Source organism: Lissotriton vulgaris, chromosome 1_1, assembly GCF_964263255.1.
Source record: "Lissotriton vulgaris chromosome 1_1, aLisVul1.2, whole genome shotgun sequence".
Taxonomy (NCBI): domain Eukaryota; kingdom Metazoa; phylum Chordata; class Amphibia; order Caudata; family Salamandridae; genus Lissotriton; species Lissotriton vulgaris.
Window position 1 is genome coordinate 1,809,592,370 of NC_141685.1, and position 23,854 is coordinate 1,809,616,223.

The window sequence follows — 23,854 nt, forward strand, 5'->3', positions numbered from 1 at the left end:
CCAGTTTCACAGTTGTTGTCGAACGGCAGGATGGCAGTGGCTACTTGGGGTCTCAGCTTAATACTGCTGGCAGTAGGGGGCACCCTGGCGCAGTCCAGTACAGGTAAGGTCGGAGGGGACATGGGGTATTTCTAGACGTTAAAGGAAATTGTGTCGTTTTGGGCGGAAATAAATGTAGGGTCACGGTTAAGCGGGTGCCTTGTGAGAATGTGTATATTTTAGGGGTCTTGTTGCAGTAGTAAAATTATTTAAAAATTAACTTTGGGGGTATCTGAAGGAGCTACATTTTAAGGTGTATTTTGAGAATGCACAGAGTCTGTGCTGATGAGATCCAGGCGGTACAAAAGGGGGTGGTGATGGACGGAATATCTGAACCAATCAAACACCCACACCCAGTCAACAGATCTGGGTTTAATCCATCACCGTTCTTTAGCCCACTCTGCCACCCCAGTTCAGACATGGCCATATGCAAATCAGTCTGACCCTGTGCCTCATGGGAACAGTCCAGCCCGAACTGCCAAGCCATGCCTTCCCTGGACCGGATTCAAGCTTCCTTGGACTGGTTTCTGGCATTACAGCTGTCTTCAGCCCGGCTTGCTTGAATCCAGTGGCAAAGTGAGCAAGGGACTCACGTCTGAGCACACCCTGCCAACTTATGGAGAATTTATTTATTTTATTTATTTTAGCGATTTCTACAGCGCCTGGTGACCCAAGGGTATCCCCGCGCTATGTAGCTTGAACCTATTGAGACGGGCGGCAGTTGAGGGGAGTTACTTGGGAAACAAATGGGTCTTAAGTTTCTTGCGGAACGCAAGGTAGTTGGATTCCAATCTGAGGGCCAGAGGGAGTGCGTTCCAGCCCTTGGCCGCCTGAACGGAGAATTGACGGCCTCCCGTGCAGATTTTTTTGAATCTGGGAATGTGGACTCGATTCTCGTTTTGCGATCGTAGCACTCTGGTTGCTGTATAGGGTGTAATCATGTTGCTGAGGATCGCTGGGCCGGAACCGTAGTAGAGCTTGTGTGTGGTACACATTGCTTTAAAGTGCACCCTTTGGCGAACAGGGAGCCAGTGCAGGGTTTTAAGGGCTGGCTTGGCAGATGATCTGGAGGGGGTGTTGGTGATCATACGTGCTGCCGCGTTCTGTGTCCGCTGGAGTTTCGAGATTGTAGCCTCGGGGGCTCCTAGATAGACTAGATTGCTGTAGTCTAAGCGGAACAACACTAGGCCCTGGATAAGGAGCTTTCTGGACATAGGAGGAAGTAGGGGCAGGATTTTATGAGTCTTACGCATGAGCCCAAAACATGTGCCCGAGGTTTTGGTCGCCTGGGTCTTCATCGTGAGTTGTGGCTCTAGCCACACCCCGAGTGTTTTGATTTCAGATTTGGGGGGGGGGGATTTCACCGAACACATCGGGCCATATCGTGGGAGGGATAGTTGTCCATTGCTTACCGAGTAACATAACCTCTGTCTTTGTCCCATTCAGTTTCAAAGATGATTCGTTCATCCAGTTGTGGATGTTTATGAGGCAGTTGGTCAGGTTATCAGGATGTTCAATCAGCTGGGACAGGGAGACGACTAGTTGGGTGTCATCGGCGTAACTCACCATTTTGATGTTAAATGGTGATACCACGTCCTCGAGGGGAGCCATATAGACATTAAAAAGCGTGGGGCTTAGGGAAGAGCCCTGGGGGACGCCGCTAGTGAGTGGGAGGGTGGCTGAGTGGTGACTGTCATCCCAGACTTGAAAGGTGCGTCCTGTGAGATAGGATTCGATCCATCCAATAGCTGTCCCGGTAAGTCCTGCTTTTGCCAGTCTGCTCAGAAGGACACGGTGGTTGACCGTATCAAAGGCTGCACTTAGATCCAGGAGGATCACTGCCACTGACCCTCCTGAATCTAGTATGCCCCTTGCCTCTTCAATCACCGCAAGCAGTGCGGTGTCCGTTCCGTGGCCTGGGCGAAATCCGGTCTGGGATTGTCTGAGCAGTTTGTTTGTTTCAAGGAACTGAGATAATTGGATATTTACCAATTTCTCGGTGACTTTACTAATGCCAGGGAGTAGGGATATTGGCCTATAGTTGGTCAAGTCTGCTGGGTCCAGCTGGGGCTTTTTTATGAGTGCTTTGACCACCGCACTCTTCCAGCTGTCGGGGACGATGCCATGGGAAAACGAACAGTTGATGAGGTCCGTAATGGTAGGAACTATTACTGGAGCTACTGTCTTAAGGAACCTGATAGGGGCTGGGTCCAGGGGCGATCCACTTTTCATTTTTACAAGGGTTCGCTCAACCTCTGCGGGGGTGACAGGTCGGAAAGTCTTAAGCGAAGGACGACAGATGCTTTCAGCCATTTTGGGGGAAGGACTGCTTTCCGTAAAGCTGGGAAGGCTGTAGGGAGGGAGGGAGGCAAGGATACGGGTGATTTTCTCGTTGAAAAAGATGGCTAACTCGTTACTTCTGTCGACTTTAGGTGTGTTAGAGGAGGAGGTGGTGGGGACCTTAGTCAGCTCTTTGACGATTAAAAAAGATTCTCGGGCTGAATTGGATGCTTCTTGTATACGTGTGGTATAGTAGGAGGCTTTGGCTGATTTGATAGCCTCTTTGTAAATTTTGACCGCAGCCTGGTAGTCTTCCTTGTTGGCATGTTGCCAGGTCTTCCTCCAAAGACGTTCGGCCTTTTTGCAGTTTTTGCGGAGTGCTCTTAGCTCTGTGGAGTACCATGGAGCTGAGCCACGTTTGCCGTTTTTATTTTCCCTATTTCTGAGTGGGAGTATAAGGTCTAGGGAGGTGGTAATCCACTCTCTGAATCTTTCGTCTGCTGTATTAGGGTCTTCTGCCTGGGCAGGGATGTTTTTTTTCAGGGTCTGAGTCCATTCGTCCGTAGAGAGTCTGGGCCAGGTCCTATCCTTGCTAAAAGTGGGGGGTGTGCGGTTTTTCTTGGAGGTTACAGGTAATAGGAAAGAGACCATAAAGTGGTCTGTCCAGGGGAGGGGCAATGCCTCTTTGGCTGACATTGAAGGCGAGTTTGTAAGTACGGGGTCTAAGAGGTGGCCCTTGGTGTGGGTGGCTCCGGAGTTTAGTAACCGGATGTCAAGAGCCGCTAGATCTTGAATCAAATCAAGGGCTACCGAGTTGGCCGGGTCTTCAAGGTGGATGTTCAAGTCTCCAACTATCATGTAGTTAGAGAAGGAGTGGGCTTGAGTTGTAATTAGGTCCAGAAGCGAACAGATGAAGGGACCCGGAGTGCCGGGAGGGCGATAAATGAGGAGTCCTGTAAGGGAGGTGGTTGGGTTGAGTGTGACAGAAAAGTGCAGGCTTTCTGCATCGGTAATCTGGGCGTCATAGGTTTTGAAGTGGAGGTGATCTCGATGGATAATGGCTATCCCTCCTCCTCTACCTAGCGGACGTGGTAAGGACTGAATACAGTAGCCCTGTGGGGTTGCTAAGACCATGTCAGATTGAGACTGAGGGCCGAGCCACGTTTCCGTGAGGAAAAATATATCAATTTCATGGTCCTCTATGAGGTCGGCAATCTGAGTCGCGTGTTTGGGAAGAGAGCGGCAGTTCAGAGAGGCAAGGTTGAGTGTGGCAGGCTTGCTGGGTCTCGCGGGTAGCGTAAGGTGCGTTGGTATGCAGGAGGGGCAGCTAATGAAGGGTCCCTTGAGATTATGGATGTAGTCACAGGACTGTGGAGGAGGTCTGAGACTCAACAGATCTCTGCGGGAGTACCGAATGATTGAGAGGAGGGAGTCAGGCAGGGGTTCTGGCCCTAGGCCCGGTCGTGCGCGGACGGGCGCAGACGGGCTTGCCTTAGGCGCTCCCGCTGCGCTCGTCCGCTGCTCTGGGGGGGTCGACACATTTGTGCTAGAAGTTAGTGGGCGTGGCCTTGCAGGGGGCGTGGCTCCGCCTTTGGCGCGCTCTCGGTAATGGTGATTCCCAGAGGCTGTGTAGCTGGATTAGCGCGTATCAGCAGCGCTTCCAGTAAGGTGAGCCAGAGCGTTTTTTGTGCTTTAAAAAAGAGCAGTGATACAAGTTATTAGTGACAGTTTAAAAATCGAGCAAATTACAAGACCTCCGGCTTTCCGCCTCAGAGGGTTTCAAGTGAATGGGGACGATGCGCTGGAAGAGCGTTTAAGGAGTCGGTCGGTGGGCGTGGCCTCGCAGGGGGCGTGGCTCCGCCTTTGGCGCGCTCTCGGTAATGGTGATTCCCAGAGGCTGTGTAGCTGGATTAGCGCGTATCAGCAGCGCTTCCAGTAAGGTGAGCCAGAGCGTTTTTTGTGCTTTAAAAAAGAGCAGTGATACAAGTTATTAGTGACAGTTTAAAAATCGAGCAAATTACAAGACCTCCGGCTTTCCGCCTCAGAGGGTTTCAAGTGAATGGGGACGATGCGCTGGAAGAGCGTTTAAGGAGTCGGTCGGTGGGCGTGGCCTCGCAGGGGGCGTGGCTCCGCCTTTGGCGCGCTCTCGGTAATGGTGATTCCCAGAGGCTGTGTAGCTGGATTAGCGCGTATCAGCAGCGCTTCCAGTAAGGTGAGCCAGAGCGTTTTTTGTGCTTTAAAAAAGAGCAGTGATACAAGTTATTAGTGACAGTTTAAAAATCGAGCAAATTACAAGACCTCCGGCTTTCCGCCTCAGAGGGTTTCAAGTGAAAGAACAAAGCGGTACAATAGGTTGTGGTGATGGACAGAGCATCTGAACCAATCAAACACTCACACCCAGTCAACAGATCTTGGTTTAATCCATCACCGTTCTTTAGCCCACTCTGCCACCCATGTTCAGACATGGTCATATGCAAATCAGTCTGACCATGTGCCTCATGGGAACAGTCCAGCCCAAACTGCCAAGCCATGCCTTCCCTTGACCGGATTCAAGCTTCCTAGGACCGGTTTCTGGCATTACAGCCATTTTCAGCCAGGCTTGCTTGAATCCAGGGGCAAACAGTTGTGGTGCGTCCGTTGGGGCTTTGGGGCGTTGCCCCACTAATGCCACTGCCCCTTCGTTCTACTTCTGACGCTAATTGAGGCAATCAGGGCACCTGACTGGAATTAGCATCAGTAGTAGATCATCGTCCGTGTTAAAACACGAACGCTAAAGGGGGTGGGGCTACGGCAGCACTCTCCTGGTTGACTTGAGTGATAGCGGACAGTCCAATAGTGCGCATGTTCATTTTTGGGCTGATAATGTTTAGGATCACCCCGAACATGCGCACCAGCGTTCCCCTTAAGAGACCGAGGGTTGCTTCATGCGCAGCCCCCGGTCTCCTAACGGGCAGGGAGTATCCCTGCCCTCAGCCAATCCTGCCGCAGCCGCTGCTGAAGCAGTGGATCAGCGTCTGGATTGGCTGAACGCCTGGGGTTGCCAGCCACTCTCGTAAGACGTAGAGAGGGCGCAATTCCAAAGCACCGGACCCTGGCCCAGGACCAGACAGCAGAGGCGGCGCGGACCTGCCCAATCTGGTAAGTTTAACGTTGTTTTTTTTAAACCCCCGTGCGACTCCCACCCTTGCCCGACCCCTCCCTCCCCCAACCCCCATCCGACCTTTGCAAGCCGCGACTGGTAAACCCTCTGTAAACGTAGAAATGTTTCCATGCATGATGTGTGCACAGCAGTTCCTTTCGTGTATATAATAATGCATGCAATGGGACAAACTGTTTGGCTGGACCGTCCGTTTGGTGTATTACTAATACCAGAGTAATATGGACCGTTCGTTTCCAATTGGCGCAATTTACATATCATACGTGCGGTGTTATGTGATATAACACCACACGTATGAACACTCTCCCCCCCGCCCCCCCCAAACCACCTTTTGCTTGTTCTGGCTCGCTCGCTACAGTGCAGTATGACTATTATTTTACGCCCACCACTTTGAAATGTCACTGGCCGCCACTGTCACAATGTGTATAGTGATGGTGTGAAGCTGCACAGCAAGGGTGTCTTTTCTGTTCTTGGAACCTTTGTCTCTAAAGGCTTGAATATCTTACCTAGGGTGTCAGCTTGTTCTTCAAGTTAGTTCTGGTCTTTCCTCTCAAACAAATACACATGGCAAAACTCTCAAAGGACGTAAATGTATGTCTGCTAGTAATAGGACCAGTATATCATAGTTGGTTTACCATAAACTTTGATGTCAGAAGAATGTGCTGCATGGCTAAACATTTGAAAGGTCCCAGTGGCAAGATCTATTGGCTTTGCCAATGCTTGTTTATTTGAGCTGCCTGGTATAGTGCCAACACATTACTTGCACCCAAATGGCATCAAAACCATCTATAAGTCTTCCTTAAGAGCTATACAAGAAATCCAACCTAAACCCTTCACAAAAGAACCCAGTGAGCCACCTAGCCCCCAATAAACTTAACTATTCACTTTCATGAAACAAGTGAAGGCACACCCATACTGCTTCCTTCAACATTCTAATTGGTTAGTCTTAAGAAACAGTTTTTTAAGCATTGCCACCCACACCCCTGAAATCCCAACCTACCAGTCATCAAACACAACTCGTTCTACCAACGTTACAAAAACTCAGTGAGCTACTGTTGCGGTCTGCCAAAATTCTATTGAAGAAAGTTACTGGTGGTGCTGTGCCCCCTAAACGGATACTGAAATACAACACTGCAGATCACCTTGAGACAGACCAAACAAGCAGAAACTGGAGGCGTATTCATAAAACACAAAGACTTGCAAAAGTCACAAACATGAGGTCCAGGAAGAAAAGCCTAAAATATACTCAAAGACAGGAATACTCTCGACTCATATTGTTACAGAGGAGCGGGTCTAATAGTAGGAACAACAAAGCAAACACAAGGAAATGATGGACAGAGTGCTGAAACTTTTCAAACACTAACCCCAAGTCACGGATCTGGGTCGAATCCATCATCATTCTTTAGCTCACTTTGCCACCCCAGTACAGACACAGCTATATGCAAGTCAGTTTTGACCGTGTGCCCCATGGAAACAGTTCAGCCCGGACTGCCAAGCCATGTCTTCCCAGGACCGGAAATAAGCTTCCTGGGACCGGTTTCGGGCCGACAGCCCTCACCAGCCAGGCTATCTTGAATCCAGTGGCAAAGTGAGCAAAGGACCCACGTCTGGGCATACGCTGCCAACTTAGGACAAACAAAGCAAACCCAAGGAGATGATGGACGGAGTGCTGAAACTTTTCAAACACTCACCCCTAGTCACAGATCTGGGTTGAATCCATCATCATTCTTTAGCTCATTTTGCCTCCCCAGTTCTGGGTCCAAACTGGGATGGCGTAGTGGGCAAAAGAACAAAGGATTTAAACCAGATCTTTTGACTTGGGGATAATGTTTGCATTGTCAGCATTCCGTCCATCATTTGTTTGCTGTAACACTTTTTGCTTAAAGTGGGATGGGTGTGTGCCCAGACGTGGGTCCCTTGCTCACTCTGCCACTGGATTCAAGCTAGCCTGCTGATGAAGGGTGACATATCCTGAAACCGGTCCAAGGATGCTTGTTTCCGTTTCAGGTGTAGAAGTAGACCTCAGCAAGGCCTACCAGTACTAGGGGTTCACCCTTCTCTGCACGCAAGCCCTCAGACCAGTAAATAGACGTTGGCACGGAAACTGAAATGTAAAGTAAATAGTTTAATAAACGTCATGAGGTTGAACTACATTCAAACAACACCTTTCGGTAGTGTATGAAGTCGCACAAGGAGTAAAAGAACCAATGGTCTTTTATACCTACACAGGAGCTCAAAAGGAGGCGGTACAAGTTCACATAGGAAGAGCTACATACATAGATGGTCATGCAGAGAATGCACAGTCAACAAAGGAGGAGGCGCAAACAGTTGCTGACTTGAGTAAAGACATCCTGACAGTAACAAACCTAAACAGGTGCATGGGCAGCTACAGACTCTTCATGTGCAGAGTAGCAGAGGCTAAGTATAGCCAGTTCTTGAGCAAAGCGCGAGGGCAAGCGACAGCAAAGAAGGAAAGAGCACATGGCGAGCACATGGTTAGACAAGATGGCTGCAGAAAACAAGATGGCTTCAGCTAAATGCTAACAGCGATCTCTGCCAAATTTCCACACAGGGAGGACCTGGCCTGGCAGCTAGGTCTGCACTGTTCCCATGGGACACAGGGTCAAGATCGATTTGCATGTGGCTGGGTCCAAACTGGGGTGGCTTAGAGTGCAAAAGAACAATTGATTTAACACAGATCTTTTGACTGGGGGAGAATGTTTGATTTGTCAGCATTCCGTCCATCATTTGTCTGCTGTAACAATAAAAGTAGTAACAGCAATTGTTTCTTCAGTATGATAAATTAAAGAGTATTACGTTCACTCTTCCGCAACCATTTGTACACAACCGAAGAGGGGTTCTATACCAAACACAGACCCAGATAAAATATTGTGCTCCTAATAAAATGCGTAAATAAACAGATTGTTTCGCCTAAATAAAAGGTACCTCAGTCTGGCTCCTTCTACGGAACATAGCGGCCAGATTCACAAAACCAAGAGGTTATTCCCCTTGGATTATTCTTCTGTTTGGATCAAATTCCCACTTGATAAATTGTCATGAGAGGGGTGGGAGAGTACTGCTGTGATAGTACCAGTGACTATGTCATGGGAACGGACGAGGCCCCATATGTGTCCCAGGACGGCAAGCAGTGTATAGGCTCAGGAGTCTTGAGTCCTCGTGTCGCCTGTGGGCCGGCTGCAGAGTGATGGTATGACCGTATGCCTGTGTACACTAACCGTGGGTGGGACATGAAAGCGCGATTCATGGTGGGCACTCATCACTTTTGACCTCCACCTGGAGTAAGAAGGTTTCCCAACATTCTCTGACCATGCAGGAATCCCCTCTCATTTGAAGTAGTTTAAGAGTGTGATCTTCTGTTCTGGTCTACGTCAGTAGAACACTGACTCAGAGCCGAAGGTTAGGAGTTGCAAGGGCCTTCCATACCATAGCTATTTGGTGTTTGAACAGTACAAAGGCCATATTGATGAAGCAGTGGAGATGTTTGCCCCCTTTGACTCTGGGGTGTATTCCCAACAGGCAGAATGCAGGTGCTGGTGTGAGATTATGCACTGACATCTCAGCTACTGCGGTGGTCACTTCTGGTCATCCCGGGTGCAACACCATACCATGTGGAAGAAATCAGCATTCTGTAATGTACAGTTGGGACATTCAGAGAATAGTGCTGGGAACATGCACTTAATGCATTGTGGGGAGAGGTAGGTGTGATGTACATAATTGAATTGTGTGAAGCGGAACCGTGGGTTGCAGGATATCCCTTCACCACCTGGAGACCGCGCCCAGGCATTGTCAGACAGAGGCTGCTGTACCACCCCATCCTATTTAGTATCAGCCCCAACTGCATGATCAGGAGGAGGAGTGTTAAGTGAAGTGAAGTGTAGAGGGACGTAAAGGCATGGCGGGTGCCAACGGATGTGAACATTGTGTAAAATACCTCTGAGGCAGGGGCCCCTTCATTCTCATTGGTCAATGTTTCACGGGCGCTGCCCATGATGTCACCATTGTTCCTGAAAGTGCCAGTTCAGTGCTGCGCAAGTGTATGTTTAACAAATCTGTTGTGTCAGCCATGTTAGAGTCTGGCTTGACGTTCAACTTCGCTGCTGTCTGATAACAAGAAAACTGGCAACAGTGATATGCTGCCTGAAACCAAGGTTACTGAAGTTCACTCCTAGTCCCATACAGAGTTGAGTTAGCCACATGTTTGTGTATCTTGTACGTTGTTATTGTTTTTGAGCTAAGCCCAGCTTCTGTAGCAACAACAGTACATAGCTGACACAGACTTGCCAGCTAAATAAACAAGAAACCTATCAACAGTCGCCCTAGCCTGTCCAGCTGCGCATCCTGATCTAGAGGTCCCCAGAAGTAGAGGCCGGGCCACGGGATCTACCAATGCAGGGAGACTAGGGTAGAGGGGAAATGCTGCTGTTCCAATGTTCCGCTAAAAATGCTGCTTCACGCCGACGACAGTTGAGAGGGACAAATGTGGCATTAAATTGCAATCAGCTACGGGCACCAAAGCTGAACACAGGCATGCATGAACACAAGCAGTAAACAAATAAAAAAATAGTTTCTCAAATGACCAGATAATCAACAAAAGCATAAAGATACAGTACTTGGTCCCTGCCACGTGGAAAGAAACACAAGACAACAAGCATTTGCAATGCAATAGGTCTCGTAGAAGGAAAGTTTGAGCTATTGCTATTGGAAATGACAATTTTTTTATTTATGTGTTGGTTTTGAAAATAGCGAAATTAATAGCTTTGTCATTTACAATGCCAATAGTTATAACTTTTGCAAATGTGACACCTATAGCATTTGTAATGCAATATGTGTTGTATTTACGTGACTTAGATGTATTGATATTACAAATAACAATGGCTTTTAATTTTTGTTTAATAATTAATACTTAAATAAAAGATATTTTAATTTATAATGGCAATAGCTTAAACTTTTGTAAATAACTTTTGTGAAGATTATGTTCAGCGTATTTTATTGTGACAAAAATCCAAGAACAGAAGTGAAATATTAACATCTTTTTGTGACATTTGTAATAAAGCTTGAAACATTGAGAGAACATATTTAAACCAGTTGTTGTTGAACGGTTGCACAGATTGATGCTGTGGTGGTGCTGAGTGATGCTGTGGTGATGCAATAGAGTGAGTGCGATAGATAGAGTGAGTGCGATAGATAGAGTGAGTGCGATAGATAGAGTGAGTGCGATAGATAGAGTGAGTGCGATAGATAGAGTGAGTGCGATAGATAGAGTAAGTGCGATAGATAGAGTGAGGGCGATAGATAGATAGAGGGAGGGTGATAGATAGAGGGAGGGTGATAGATAGAGGGAGGGTGATAGATAGAGTGAGGGCGATAGATGGATAGAGTGACGGCGATAGATAGATAGACAGAGTGAGGGCGATCGATAGATAGATAGAGTGATGGCGATAGATAAAGTGAGTGCAATAGATGGACAGATAGAGAGAGGGCGGTAGATAGATAGATGGATAGAGTGACGGCGATAGATTGATAGACAGAGTGAGGGCGTTCGATATATATATAGATAGATAGAGTGATGGCGATAGATAGAGTGAGGGTGATAGATAGATAGAGGTCGATAGATAGAGTGAGGGCTATAGATAGAGTGAGGGCGATAGATAGAGTGAGGGCGATAGAGTGAGGGCGATAGATAGAGTGAGAGCGATAGCTAGATAGAGTGAGGGTGATAGATATATAGATATAGATAGATAGATAGATAGATAGATAGATAGATAGATAGATAGATAGATAGATAGATAGATAGATAGATAGATAGTGAGGGCGATAGATAGAGTGAGGGCGATAGATAGAGTGAGGGCGATAGATAGATAGAGTGAGGGCGATAGATAGATAGAGTGAGGGCGATAGATAGATAGAGTGAGGGTGAAAGATAGATAGAGTGAGGGCGATAAATAGGTAGTGTAATTATGTGGCGTGTAATTATGTGGCGCTGAGTGGTATTTGGAGCGTATGTTGCATTGAGTGCAGTATAATTATGTGGCGTGTAATTATGTGGTACTGAGTGGTATTTGGAGTGTATGTTGTGTTGAGCGCAGTGTAATTATGTGTCGTGTAATTATGTGGCACTGAGTGGTATCTGGAGTGTATGTTGCATTGAGCACAGTGTAATTATGTGGCGTGTAATTATGTGGTACTGAGTGATATTTGGAGTGCGATAGATAGAGTGAGGGCGATAGATGGATAGATAGAGGGAGGGTGATAGAGGGACGGCGATTGATAGATAGACAGAGTGAGGGCGATAGATGGATAGAGTGACGGCGATAGATAGATAGACAGAATGAGGGCGATAGATAGATAGATAGATAGATAGAGTGATGGCGATAGATAAAGTGAGTGCAATAGATAGACCGATAGAGAGAGGGCGATAGATAGATAGATAGAGTGAGGGCGATAGATAGAGTGAGGGCGATAGATAGAGTGAGGGCGATAGATAGAGTGAGGGCGATAGATAGAGTGAGGGCGATAGATAGAGTGAGGGCGATAGATAGAGTGAGGGCGATAGAGTGAGGGCGATAGAGTGAGGGCGATAGAGTGAGGGCGATAGAGTGAGGGCGATAGAGTGAGGGTGATAGAGTGAGGGCGATAGAGTGAGGGCGATAGAGTGAGGGCGATAGAGTGAGGGCGATAGAGTGAGGGCGATAGAGTGAGGGCGATAGATAGAGTGAGGGCGATAGATAGAGTGAGGGCGATAGATAGAGTGAGGGCGATAGATAGAGTGAGGGCGATAGATAGAGTGAGGCTTATAGATAGATAGATATAGATAGATAGTGAGGGCGATAGAGTGAGGGCGATAGATAGAGTGAGGGTTATAGATATATAGATATAGATAGATAGATAGATAGATAGTGAGGGCGATAGATAGAGTGAGGGCGATAGATAGATTGATAGAGTGAAGGGCGATATAGAGTGAGGGCGATAGATAGAGTGAGGGCGAGAGAGATAGATAGATAGATACATAGATAGATAGATAGAGTGAGGGCGATAGATAGATAGAGTGAGGGTGATAGATAGATAGAGTGAGGGCGATAGATAGATAGTGTAATTATGTGGCGTGTAATTATGTGGCACTGAGAGGTATTTGGAGCGTATGTTGCATTGAGTGCAGTATAATTATGTGGCATGTAACTATGTGGTACTGAATGGTATTTGGAGTGTATGTTGCATGGAGTGCAGTGTAATTATGTGGCTTGTAATTATGTGGCACTGAGTGGTATTTGGAGTGTATGTTGTATTGAGCGCAGTGTAATTATGTGTAGTGTAATTATGTGGCACTGGTGGTATCTGGAGTGTATGTTGCATTGAGCACAGTGTAATTATGTGGCGTGTAATTATGTGGCACTGAGTGATATTTGGAGTGGATAGATAGAGTGAGGGCGATAGATAGATAGAGGGAGGGTGATAGATAGAGGGAGGGTGATAGAGGGAGGGCGATTGATAGATAGAGTGAGGGCGATAGATTGATAGAGTGATGGCGATAGATAGACAGAGTGAGGGCGATCGATAGATAGATAGAGTGATGGCGATAAAGTGAGTGCAATAGATAGACCGATAGAGAGAGGGCGGTAGATAGAGGTCGATAGATAGAGTGAGGGCTATAGATAGATAGATAGATTGAGGGCGATAGAGTGAGGGCGATAGATAGAGTGAGGGCGATAGATAGAGTGAGGGCGATAGATAGAGTGAGGGCGATAGATAGAGTGAGGGCGATAGATAGATAGAGTGAGCGTGATAGATATATAGATATATAGATAGATAGATAGATAGATAGTGAGGGCGATAGATAGATTGATAGAGTGAAGGGCGATAGATAGAGTGAGGGCGATAGAGTGAGGGCGAGAGATAGATAGATAGATAGATAGTTAGAGTGAGGGCGATAGATAGTTAGAGTGAGGGCGATAGATAGATAGAGTGAGGGCGATAGATAGTTAGAGTGAGGGTGATAGATAGATAGAGTGAGGGCGATAGATAGATAGTGTAATTATGTGGCGTGTAATTATGTGGCACTGAGTGGTATTTGGAGCGTATGTTGCATTGAGTGCAGTATAATTATTTGGTGTGTAACTATGTGGTACTGAATGGTATTTGGAGTGTATGTTGCATGGAGTGCAGTGTAATTATGTGGCTTGTAATTATGTGGCACTGAGTGATATTTGGAGTGTATGTTGGATTGAGTGCAGTATAATTATGTGGGGTGTAAATATGTGGCACTGAGTGGTATTTGGAGTGTATGTTGTGTTGAGCGCAGTGTAATTAGGTGTCGTGTAACGATGTGGCACTGAGTGGTATCTGGAGTGTATGTTGCATTGAGCACAGTGTAATTATGTGGCGTGTAATTATGTGGCACTGAGTGATATTTGGAGTGTATGTTGCATTGAGTGCAGTATAATTATGTGGCGTGTAACTATGTGGCGCTGAGTGGTATTTGGAGTGTATGTTGCATGGAGTGCAGTGTAATTATGTGGCGTGTAATTATGTGGCACTGAGTGGTATTTGGAGTGTATGTTGCATGGAGTGCAGTGTAATTATGTGGCACTGAGTGGTATTTGGAGTGTATGTTGCATTGAGTGCAGTGTAATTATGTGGCAATGAGTGGTATTTGGAGTGTATATTGCATTGAGTGCAGTGTAATTGTGTGGCGTGTAATTATGTGGCACTGAGTGGTATTGTTTGTAGTATATGTGGGATGTTGGGGACGGGCTGGGGGTTGAGAGGGGCACCTAGTTCCCTTCCATATTGCTGGAATAATGTAGGGGCAGGGGGCTGCCTCCCTGGCCTGCTTTTCTCACTCTGGGAACTGCTGGCTGTCTTGTGTGCACAGTTACCTACAGCCCACCTTGGGCCGTAACTGGGAATGGGACATTCTCAGAAACTGCCCAAAATGTGTAGGCCAATACTTAAGGGGTGGGGGTTTAGTCTAATGTGGGAGAGGATGTGGTGCTACGGCCAGAGCTCTTCACTTTGGAACTGGGAATTGGGTTCCAATCTCGGCGTCAGCTCAACATCCTGTGATTCTGGGCAAATGACTTGATCTCCCCTTGCCTATAAAAATAATATTAACATAAAATTAATGTGAATGTAACGGGTGTACTTCCGGTCCAGCTCGCGCTCCATAAAGCTGCCCCCAGTCCAGCTCACTCTGCCTGTGCAGCGTCGGGTGAGATAAGCTAGTCACATCACTGGAGTGGAACGTGCTAGCTGTAGCTCTCTATGGTCCCGGAGGCGCTGTCTGTGCGGAGACAGTGCCTGTTCCAGGCTGCGGTTTGCAGCGCTTTACTTCAAAGCTTTGGGTCTTTTATGGCCGGAGGTAGTGCCCCAGGGGGGAGCACTGGCCTGTTCAGTGCCGATCAAAGGCTCTTTGGTGAGGTGTGAGATTGGAGAGGGGGGCGAGGGTTTTCTGGGGGACGAGGTGTCCTTGTAAGGCCTGTTAGCTGCGGGATAATCAGCAGAGCTGTGGTGTGGGGATGACAAAAAACATCCGCTTTGCCTATGGGGGCCTCGTGACACCTGCTGGGTGACTCACCCACCGAGGTGTTCCTTTCTTGCTTTAAAGCGTTCGATTTTTCTTGTTTGTTTTTTTCTGCACTTTTATTTAGCTTGAACTCGATCGGAAGGTATTGCAGCGCTTTAAATGAACACTAGTTACATCACACAAGGTCACTTTTTTAAACAAGAAAAACAAGCATTTTTGGAAATTATGTAGAATATTCCATTTGTGGAGTGCTGCAGTCGGGGCCGGAGCTGAATTTTAATCAGGGGCAGACTGCAGTTATGGACTGCAGTATGTCTGCTGTTATACCGACAGCATAAATCACGGCGAGCCCGACTCTGCGCCCGCAGGCATCGGTTACCGACTGTCAGGGCAGTCGGGAGGCAGCGGGAAAGGTCGGAGGTGCCAGGGAGAGGGGGCTGGACATGGACAGGAACGGAGGAAGCAAGAAAGAGAGGGGAAAACGAGGGAGGAAATGAGAGGAGGAAGAATATAAGATGAGAAGAAAGGAGGAGGGGCGTTGAGAGAAGAGAGGGATTAAAGGAGGAGGGGGGAGGAGAACCGAAGTGGATTGACAGAATAAAGGCTAAGGAAATAAAGCGCGAAAGAGAACGAAGGAAGCAGTAGAGGCAGGCATGCAGGGTGGAAGTAATAGAGGGGAAAGATCGACAGGGTAGAAAGAAGAGAATGGAAGGAATAAATACGGGAAGCTGCACATGGGGTACACAAGAAATAATGAGCAGAAGGAGAGACAGAGAAAGGCAGAAGAACAGAGAGAAAGAACGACTGAAGAGGATGGGGCAATGTTGCAAAGAACGAGGAATGAGATAAGAAAGAGAAAACAGGAGCGAGAACAAGGAAGGTGGAATAAAGAAGAGGAAATCAAATAAGGAAGGCAGTAATAAAGAAGACATGAGAATACAGGCGATAAAGTGGTAGAAAATATGGAAGAAGGAGAAGAAAGGAGAAAGTACACTAAAGCCTAAAGCATGTAAGAAAATAAAAGATGCATCGAAGATGAAGAATGGGAGACGGGGAGATTGACAAAGTGGAATACATGAAGCAGGAAAAGGGTGGTGAAGGCAGCAGCAATAAAGGAAAGCGGGGGAGAGAGAAAGGGTAGGGCGAGGACAAAGAGTTCAAGGACGAAAAAACGAATAGAAATAGGGAGGAGCGGAGGATGGAAGCAGAGAAGGAACATAAAGTAGAGATGAAAGGAAAACGCTGCGAGCACAAACCAAGAAAGAAGTAGAGAGACAAGTAAATAAGTATACCCAGAACGATCTATAGAAAAAGTGAAAACAAAAACAATAAAAACAACTGCAGGGGTGTGGAATTTAATGAAATATGTACTTGTCCATGGGACAAGTAGCTTCATAAATCTACTTGTCCTGTAACAAAATCCACTTGTCCCTTTGGTGCCACCTAGTGCGCCGTAAAATAATGGCAGGAATCTCTTATAGAAGAGCTCTGATAATAGCCTCTGTGGTTAACATCAGGCTAATACTATATAAGGATTTGACTTTTGGGGTTTTTCACCAGCTCTTCTCTAATCTTTTCCCATAGTGAGAAAGGTTGGAAATTTAATGCTGACAACAGCAGAAGTAAAGTTTCTTCCAGGGCTGAGAAAAATGGGGTTGGAGAAAAAGTGAACTTGTGAACACTCAATAGATTACCACTGGGGCACATTCATCTTTTCTCATGCTAAAATGCAATTCACAAATATTTTCTAGGATTACAGTTTCCTGGCCTACTTACGGAAATTCATGTGAATTCATGAAAAACGTAAATCTGCATTAATATAAGGACATATATCATGGGTGCACTTTTGTTACTTATTCAATCTGAGTTAACCAAGACCTTTTGTTTTTATTAAAATGCTTTCTCTTCCTACCTATCGGCTGGCTTAATTGTGTATGACAGCATTTTGCTCTTTTACAAAGTAGTTTTCTTCAGTGCTAGGAATTTCTATGGCAATGTGGCCTTTATGAGCACTAATACTAGCTGTCTAGTAAGAACGCGCTGGCAAACAGCACCACGCCTACCTGATAATCCCCAGGTAGAGAAAGGAGCATAGAGCAGGCCAAGTGAGTAACCAGAAAATTAAAATATTCCCCACTTTGATCCAAAACTCTTATGCCACAAAGCAAGCGTATAAAATCATTGGAATCCTCTCTAGAATTGCTTTGCCTCTTCCATATAAGCATCTATCCATTCATCCTTTCACCCACTGATATCTAGCATTTCACCTTTACATTGTCATCCATTCATTCTTCCATCTATTAGCCTTTCACCAATATGTTTGTCCATCTGTTGATTTGTCAGTCCATCCGGTCATCCATATCCAAACCTACCCATCCATCTCCAACCTAACCATTTCAGCCATCTGTCCATCCTTTTGCTCATCCATCTATCCACCATCCCTTTCACTTTTCCATTCATACTTTCACTCATCCATCCACCCTTCCACTAATCCATCAATCCATCCTTCCACTCATCCATCTATTTATCCTTTACACTTATCCATCCTTTCGCTCCCTAATCTATACACCCTGTAACCCATCCATCCACCTTTTCCTTCATTATAACATCCTTTATCCATCCACCATCCCTCAACCATCCCTGTCACTCATTCATCCATCCATTTAGCCAGCCACACTTGCACTCACTCCTCTTTTCACCTGCACATCTACCCATCCATCCTTTCACTCCCACCCTCCCTTTCACATTAATTATGAGCCTTTGTCTATCGAGCTGCAGACAGAAGAGGCCCATCAAGAGCTCCATCTCTACAGTAGCTGCTAAAGTGGGACATTCACGAAGCCACTGTTCAAACCTATCCTTCCATCTCCAAACCTATCGATTAAACTCATCCATCCTGCCTTCCTTTCACTCATCCATCCTTTTGCTCATCCATCCATCCTTTCACCCCACACATCCTCCTTTTCGCTCATATTAATCCACCCTTTGACTCATCCATCCATTTCACTCGTATATCCTTCCACCCTTTCACTTCCTCCATTTGTTTTCTCTCATCCATCCACCCTTTCGCCTCATCCATCTTCTGTATCGCTCATATATCCATCCAATGCAGTTTATTTATTTATTTATGAACTGTGCGATTACTTAAAATCATTACAGTATAGAAAAATACAGTTTGGTTCAATAAAATACAGTAAAATGCAGTAAAAAGCCCCCCCCCCGCTCAGTATACACTGGTCTGGCCCATTAGTACCGATAATTGTTCTCGGTGCGGACTATGTTCACTGGTGCTATACATTATTAAAGGAATTAAAAATTTAGAGTCAACGTGAGACCTCGCTTACTAGAGTCTGGAGGGCGTATATAAGTTTGAGATCCTCAGTTGCACTGTGGACTACATTGGGCCCAGGGTCGGCACCGGTTGGATACCTCTGACCGATGGAACCCTTTTCTTTTTGGCAGCTCCCTGTATTATCTATGGATTGCCAACTTTGGGACGACGGGTCACAGGGCTCTTTGGGATGGTATCCTTTAATTGGTCTTCGAGTGCCATTTTAATTTGATGGATGAACTTGCCTATCCTAGCTAGTAAACATGTTGTGGTTTCAGAGAAACACCAATCCGAGGCCTCTTTGCAAGTTCTGTGGCCCAAGATACGTAGTGCCGGACGTAGCAGACGCTGTCGGTCGCTGGCCAGCTTGGTACAGCAGCATAGCAAGTGTAGCCAGGATTCTCTGCGATAATTGCAAAGTCGGCAGGCAGTGGCTCCGTCCGGGCGTGCCCAGCGTGGATTGAAGTCCGTTATCCTGAGGGCCAAGAGGCGCATAAACAGAATTTTCTGTCTTGCTTCGGTTGTTAGTGAGTCTTGCAAGTATGGTTGAGGTTTACCGGGAGTGTAGGACTTTTCCAGGGCCAACGTTATCCACCCTTTCATTAATCCCTCCATCCACCTTTATACTCAACTATCCACCCATCCATCCATCCATCCATCAACCCTTCCACCCAGCCAGCCACCTACCCGCCCACTAATTCATCCACCCATCCACCCACCCAGCCATCCATTCATTCATCTACTCTCTCTCACCCATTAATCCAAACCTTTCATTGAGCCATCCACTTTCACCCAATCCATCCCTTCATTCACCCTTGCACTTATCCATCCATTCTTTCACGCATCCATCCTTACATCCATCATTTCACTCATTCATCCATGCATCTATCCATCCACCCTTTCACTCCACCCATTCATCCATGCACCTATCCATCCAGCCTTTCACTCATTCATCCATGCATCTATCCATCCACCCTTTCACTCATTAATTTATGCATCTATCATCCACTCTTTCACTTATTCATCCATACATCTATCCATACACCCTCTCACGGATTCATCCATGCATCTATCCATCCACCCTTTCACTCATTCATCCATGCATCTATTCATCCACCCTATCACTCTCTCACCCCGTCACCCACCCCTTTTAAATTCATTATGGGCTTTTGTGTGCGGACCTGCAGACTGAAGAGGCCCATGAAGAACTCCGCAGCTGCTGTAGTTGCTACGGCAGTGTGTTCAAAATGCCCCTGGTGCATGCACAAAGTGAGAGGAGGGCCTAGTGCAAGGATAGAAATGGGGGTGGCCTTAGGCCTGCATGAAAGCCTCATGGAGAAATGTATGAGCTTTAATGTAAGCCCTGGATGACGTATGATATGAGAGGCTAAGGGGAGCGGGTAAGGGCTGTCAGAGAGGGCGGTGGAGGGTGGTGGGGTGGGATTAGCAGGTTTAGGCACCGGGTGAAACATAAGGTGTACAGGAATAGCAAAATAGGAGGTGTACAGGAAAGGCAAATTGCAAAGAAGGGGGCGCACAAGCTGCATGGGAAGGGAAAGCAAAGTGAGTTGAAGATGAACAGGGATCTTGGCGCTGTATGAGGCCCAAGAGTGGAGCAGAGATTAAAAGGCAGGGGTCATACAGTTCAAGTCAGAGCAAGGGGCCAAGAGGCAGATAAAGCAGCCTCTTACATGCCAGTGCTGCGAGTGTTCTGGAGCTGCAGAAGCATGATGTTTGTCTCATGCTGAAAGAAAATAAAAGGAACAGGTGCGGGCCAGGGAGCCACACGAGCCTTTGGAGCTGGCAGCAACTTTGAGTTCTGCTTTATCATGTTATTCTTCTGTGCTGGGGAAAATAAAGTGCAGGCCCCAGCTTTTGCATTGACCCTTACACTGCCATTAAACTGCTCAGAGCTACTTATTAACATGGCTGTGACCAACAGGGTTGAACAGCATTGTATCGGATTACAGATAAGACTGTCTACTTGTCCTTTGGACAAAATACAAATTAAAACCTCTTGCCCTCCTTAGAAATCTTGATGTCTCGGTCGTCGGGAGATAGGAATTCCCCATCCCTGAACTGACTGAGAGAAGGAGCTAGAAATGGAAGGAAAGTGAACAAGTCAGTGGAAAGTGGTAGGTGGAATGAAGCGCAGTGGCCGCGCGGCCGGGCCGCAAAGAACAAAAAAAAAAACACGAGAAAAACAAGCTCTGGCATTGCGCGGGGGGCGGGGGAGCGGCTTCCTTTGAAGTCTGATTGGGGGGGAGGGGCGGGGGAGCTGCTTCCTTTGAAGTCTGATGCCGAGGCATGGTGTGGGATGTGGCTTGCGATGTGCACGCGCCAGGCTCACATGAACTGTCTCGAATCAGCAGTTTGGGGAGACTTTTCGGAAGCCTTACTATAATCTCGCCCACCAACCCTACGGAATGGCTTAGACGAGACCTAAAAAAGAGGGACAAAGAGGAAGGATTCACCACTAGCACGCAATGATTTTTAAAGGACACTGAAACAAACAAGTAGACTGGCTGTAAGCTCACAAAGTATATACAACAGGTCTCAAAGCTCAACCTAAATATATGTGTATTACAGGGGCAAACATGGCAGATCCAGCACCTGCGTTATCTAGTAGCCATGTTAGTTGGCTGATTACTATTAAATGGATCCTGCGTGCTTTAAAATCCATAAATAAATGTTGCAGCACGAGCGTGGGGCTCTGGAAAGTGCAGGCCCTCGTGAATAATTGTTCTGCCTCCCTTCTGTTTAACTTTTTGTGCTTTTCTGTCAAATTTGTACTCAATCTCTCACCATACAGCATATGTTTGTCATTTATTCTCCTGTAGTTTTCTTCTATTTGCAAACTGGTTTGTTTCCAACTAACCTCACTAGTTTGTTTTCCTTTCAGTCTTTGTTGCTGTCGGAACCACAGTTGCGTGTCGGCTTGGAACTAACCCAGACTGGCTGTTCTTTTGCAACTTTATTGGGATGTTCATGTTCTATTGCGCTCACTGGCAGACCTATGTGTCCGGAACACTAAGGTTTGGAAAGTAAGTTGATAACTCTTTTTTGTGGCATCTGTATGGGCCAGGGTGGGTAGGGGTGGAGTGTGAGAAGGGTGAGGACAATGCAATGAATTCTAGTTATTACTTTTAAAAAAAGGAGGCACTGTGTTGACAATATTGAGCATAAAGTAACCTTTCCCCACTGCATCAGTGTTCACTTTTACCAATTGTTTTTGAGCAGGTAATTATTTAAATATTACCTGGGGCAGATGTTTTTCTTACATATGACACAAAGTTGGAGTGCCTAACTATTAAAGCAGACTACTACTTGTTACTCTTCTCTGAGTAATGTGTTTTATCTTAGAGTTAAGTTTGAGCATCTTTAAACAGAATTAAGGCCAATTGACAACTGCAAATGAAGAGAGAGCTTTACCTGGGCCTTCCTTCACACTGTGAAGACCACATGTTGAAAGAAAAAACACCTGTATTACGCCTCACTCAAACTAACATAGTGGGACATATTACTGTCACTGTTCGTTAGTCTTTATTGACTCCAAATTTCTAAGAGAATCTATTTCCTTGTGGTCCCACTTTAATTTAGTCTGAATGTTTCCAGCAAGTCTGCTAATGTCTACCACATTCATGCTCTTAGTTGCCCCACTATTTCACAGTTGAGGAAAACCTTTAAAAGGGCAGCACCTTTTTTAGAGTCTCACTTTACTGCACAGCTGCTAACCAAAGCGTTGTCACTACTCTTTTGAAGAAATACACATACCGTGGCCTTCAAAGATGTATTACTCTCTCACCATTTACTGTTGGCTGTTTGGTGTATCATTACACCCAGCTTTTGACAAGTGATTCCATTGCAGTGCACATCTCAAAACTACCGTGATTAGATTCACCACATTTGTGTTACATTCAATTCTTTGTCACCTATATATTCTAAACATAAAGCTTGTTTTCACTGTAGCAGATGAAACAAAGGTGTTTTGGTAATTGATTGTCAGGAGTTCCCAGTAGATTTTCCAACCTGAGTTACACATAAGGATCAAGTGTGTTCCATTCATTGCAGGTATGAATCAGTTAGCATCGCATATCCTCTTTTGGTGTTCTTATATCTGGATGAGCGAAGTCCCCCAATCATGATTCGGGTGTATCCACATCTCTCTTCCAACAGGACCATATTTTCTGATATTTTTCCAGTAGCCTATAGCTTTATAAACACTTTCCTTTGTGAGTGCACATCAGTCCATCTCACTCTGCAATTCCCTCAGTGTAAGAGAATCCGCTATCCTCCAGCTTTCCTTGCAATATCTCTTTTTAGGTTTTGCCAACAGCGTGCATATGCTGTTAGCGAATGTTATTGTTCTTAAAAAATGACTTACCTTTACTTACTATTGTGGCTCCCAAGTCACTCTTGTTCCTTTACTTACAGTTGTTCAGTGCCTCCTTTTCATCTCTGGCTTCGTCCTGGGCTTTGAGACTCCGCCTATGCTGTGGAGCATGGGCCAAGTATAGCTTCCTGTGGTCAGTGTCCTTCCACTGGCCACAGTCTCCTGCAGGGATTCTTATGTTACTTTTGGGCATGACATTTTATTCAGTGCATGTCCAAAGGTAACTCTTCTTCATCCTGCCTGTAAGTAAGTATATAGTACATTGTATAGTTGAGTAAAACTATTACAATTAAATAATAAAATAAACAAAAGTAAAATCAACATACTATAAGTTTTCAAGTGCTTAATTAACAATAAAATCAGCGATATTCTATTATTCAGGTAATCTGCGTAATATGCATTATTAAAATGCCATGTGCCTGGATCTAGCCCAATGTAAATGAGCAATTTCCTTCATAAAAGTAAAACATAATAACATGACCACTAAAATTCTTATTCAATATAAAATGCTCATAATACAAAGTCAGCAATATGTACACAGGTCTGGTTTATAATTACTGTGAACCAAATTACACTACTGCCTAAAGCCCTACCATGGGCACCAATAGAGCAGTACTATATGGGAGGACAAAAATGGTTAGTACTTGTCTCTCCTGTTACCTCAGACCTCAGACCTACCCTCCTGATGCCTCCCTCTCCAGAGGGGAATGCCAAAATACAAGGGTACTCCTAAAATGCCCAAAGCAATCTTCTTTTAGGGGCATTAAAATGCCAAATATTCCTTCGAAGACGGTTTAAACCTCACTGATGGCTCCGTCCATCTGAGAGGATAACTTCCTCCATATCCGCTCTTATCAACACTCCGATTGTTGAGCAGGTGGACCAGTACTTATTGTAAATGATGTAATTGTTAACTGACATTGTTTAGGTGGAGAGGCTATCTCCCGGGCTTTCGACAATAATTCTTTTAAGATATTTACAAATTTATCACATCACCCCAGCCCCCCAGGTGAAGCAAAAAGAAGATGCCTGTGCACAAGAACGAACTCCCTCTGCCAAAAAATAGGTCTTAACAGTAGTCTCCCTTCACGATCTAGGGCAGAAAAACAGCAT

At 45.9% G+C, this 23,854-nt stretch overlaps 1 protein-coding gene across 4 annotated transcripts in view; it reads left to right on the top strand.

Annotated features, from left to right (window-relative positions):
• The window catches only part of CHPT1 (choline phosphotransferase 1), a 492,288-nt gene that overhangs the window by 114,905 nt on the left and 353,529 nt on the right, over positions 1 to 23,854 (top strand). For all 4 annotated transcript variants that reach the window (XR_015295551.1, XM_086919155.1, XM_086919153.1 and 1 more), the window contains exon 3: positions 21,251 to 21,392. Coding sequence is in view for 3 of the 4 variants with exons in the window: in XM_086919155.1 (XP_086775281.1) it covers positions 21,251 to 21,392 (142 nt within the window). In the remaining variant the exon portion in view is untranslated. The remainder of the gene's footprint in view (positions 1 to 21,250; positions 21,393 to 23,854) is intronic.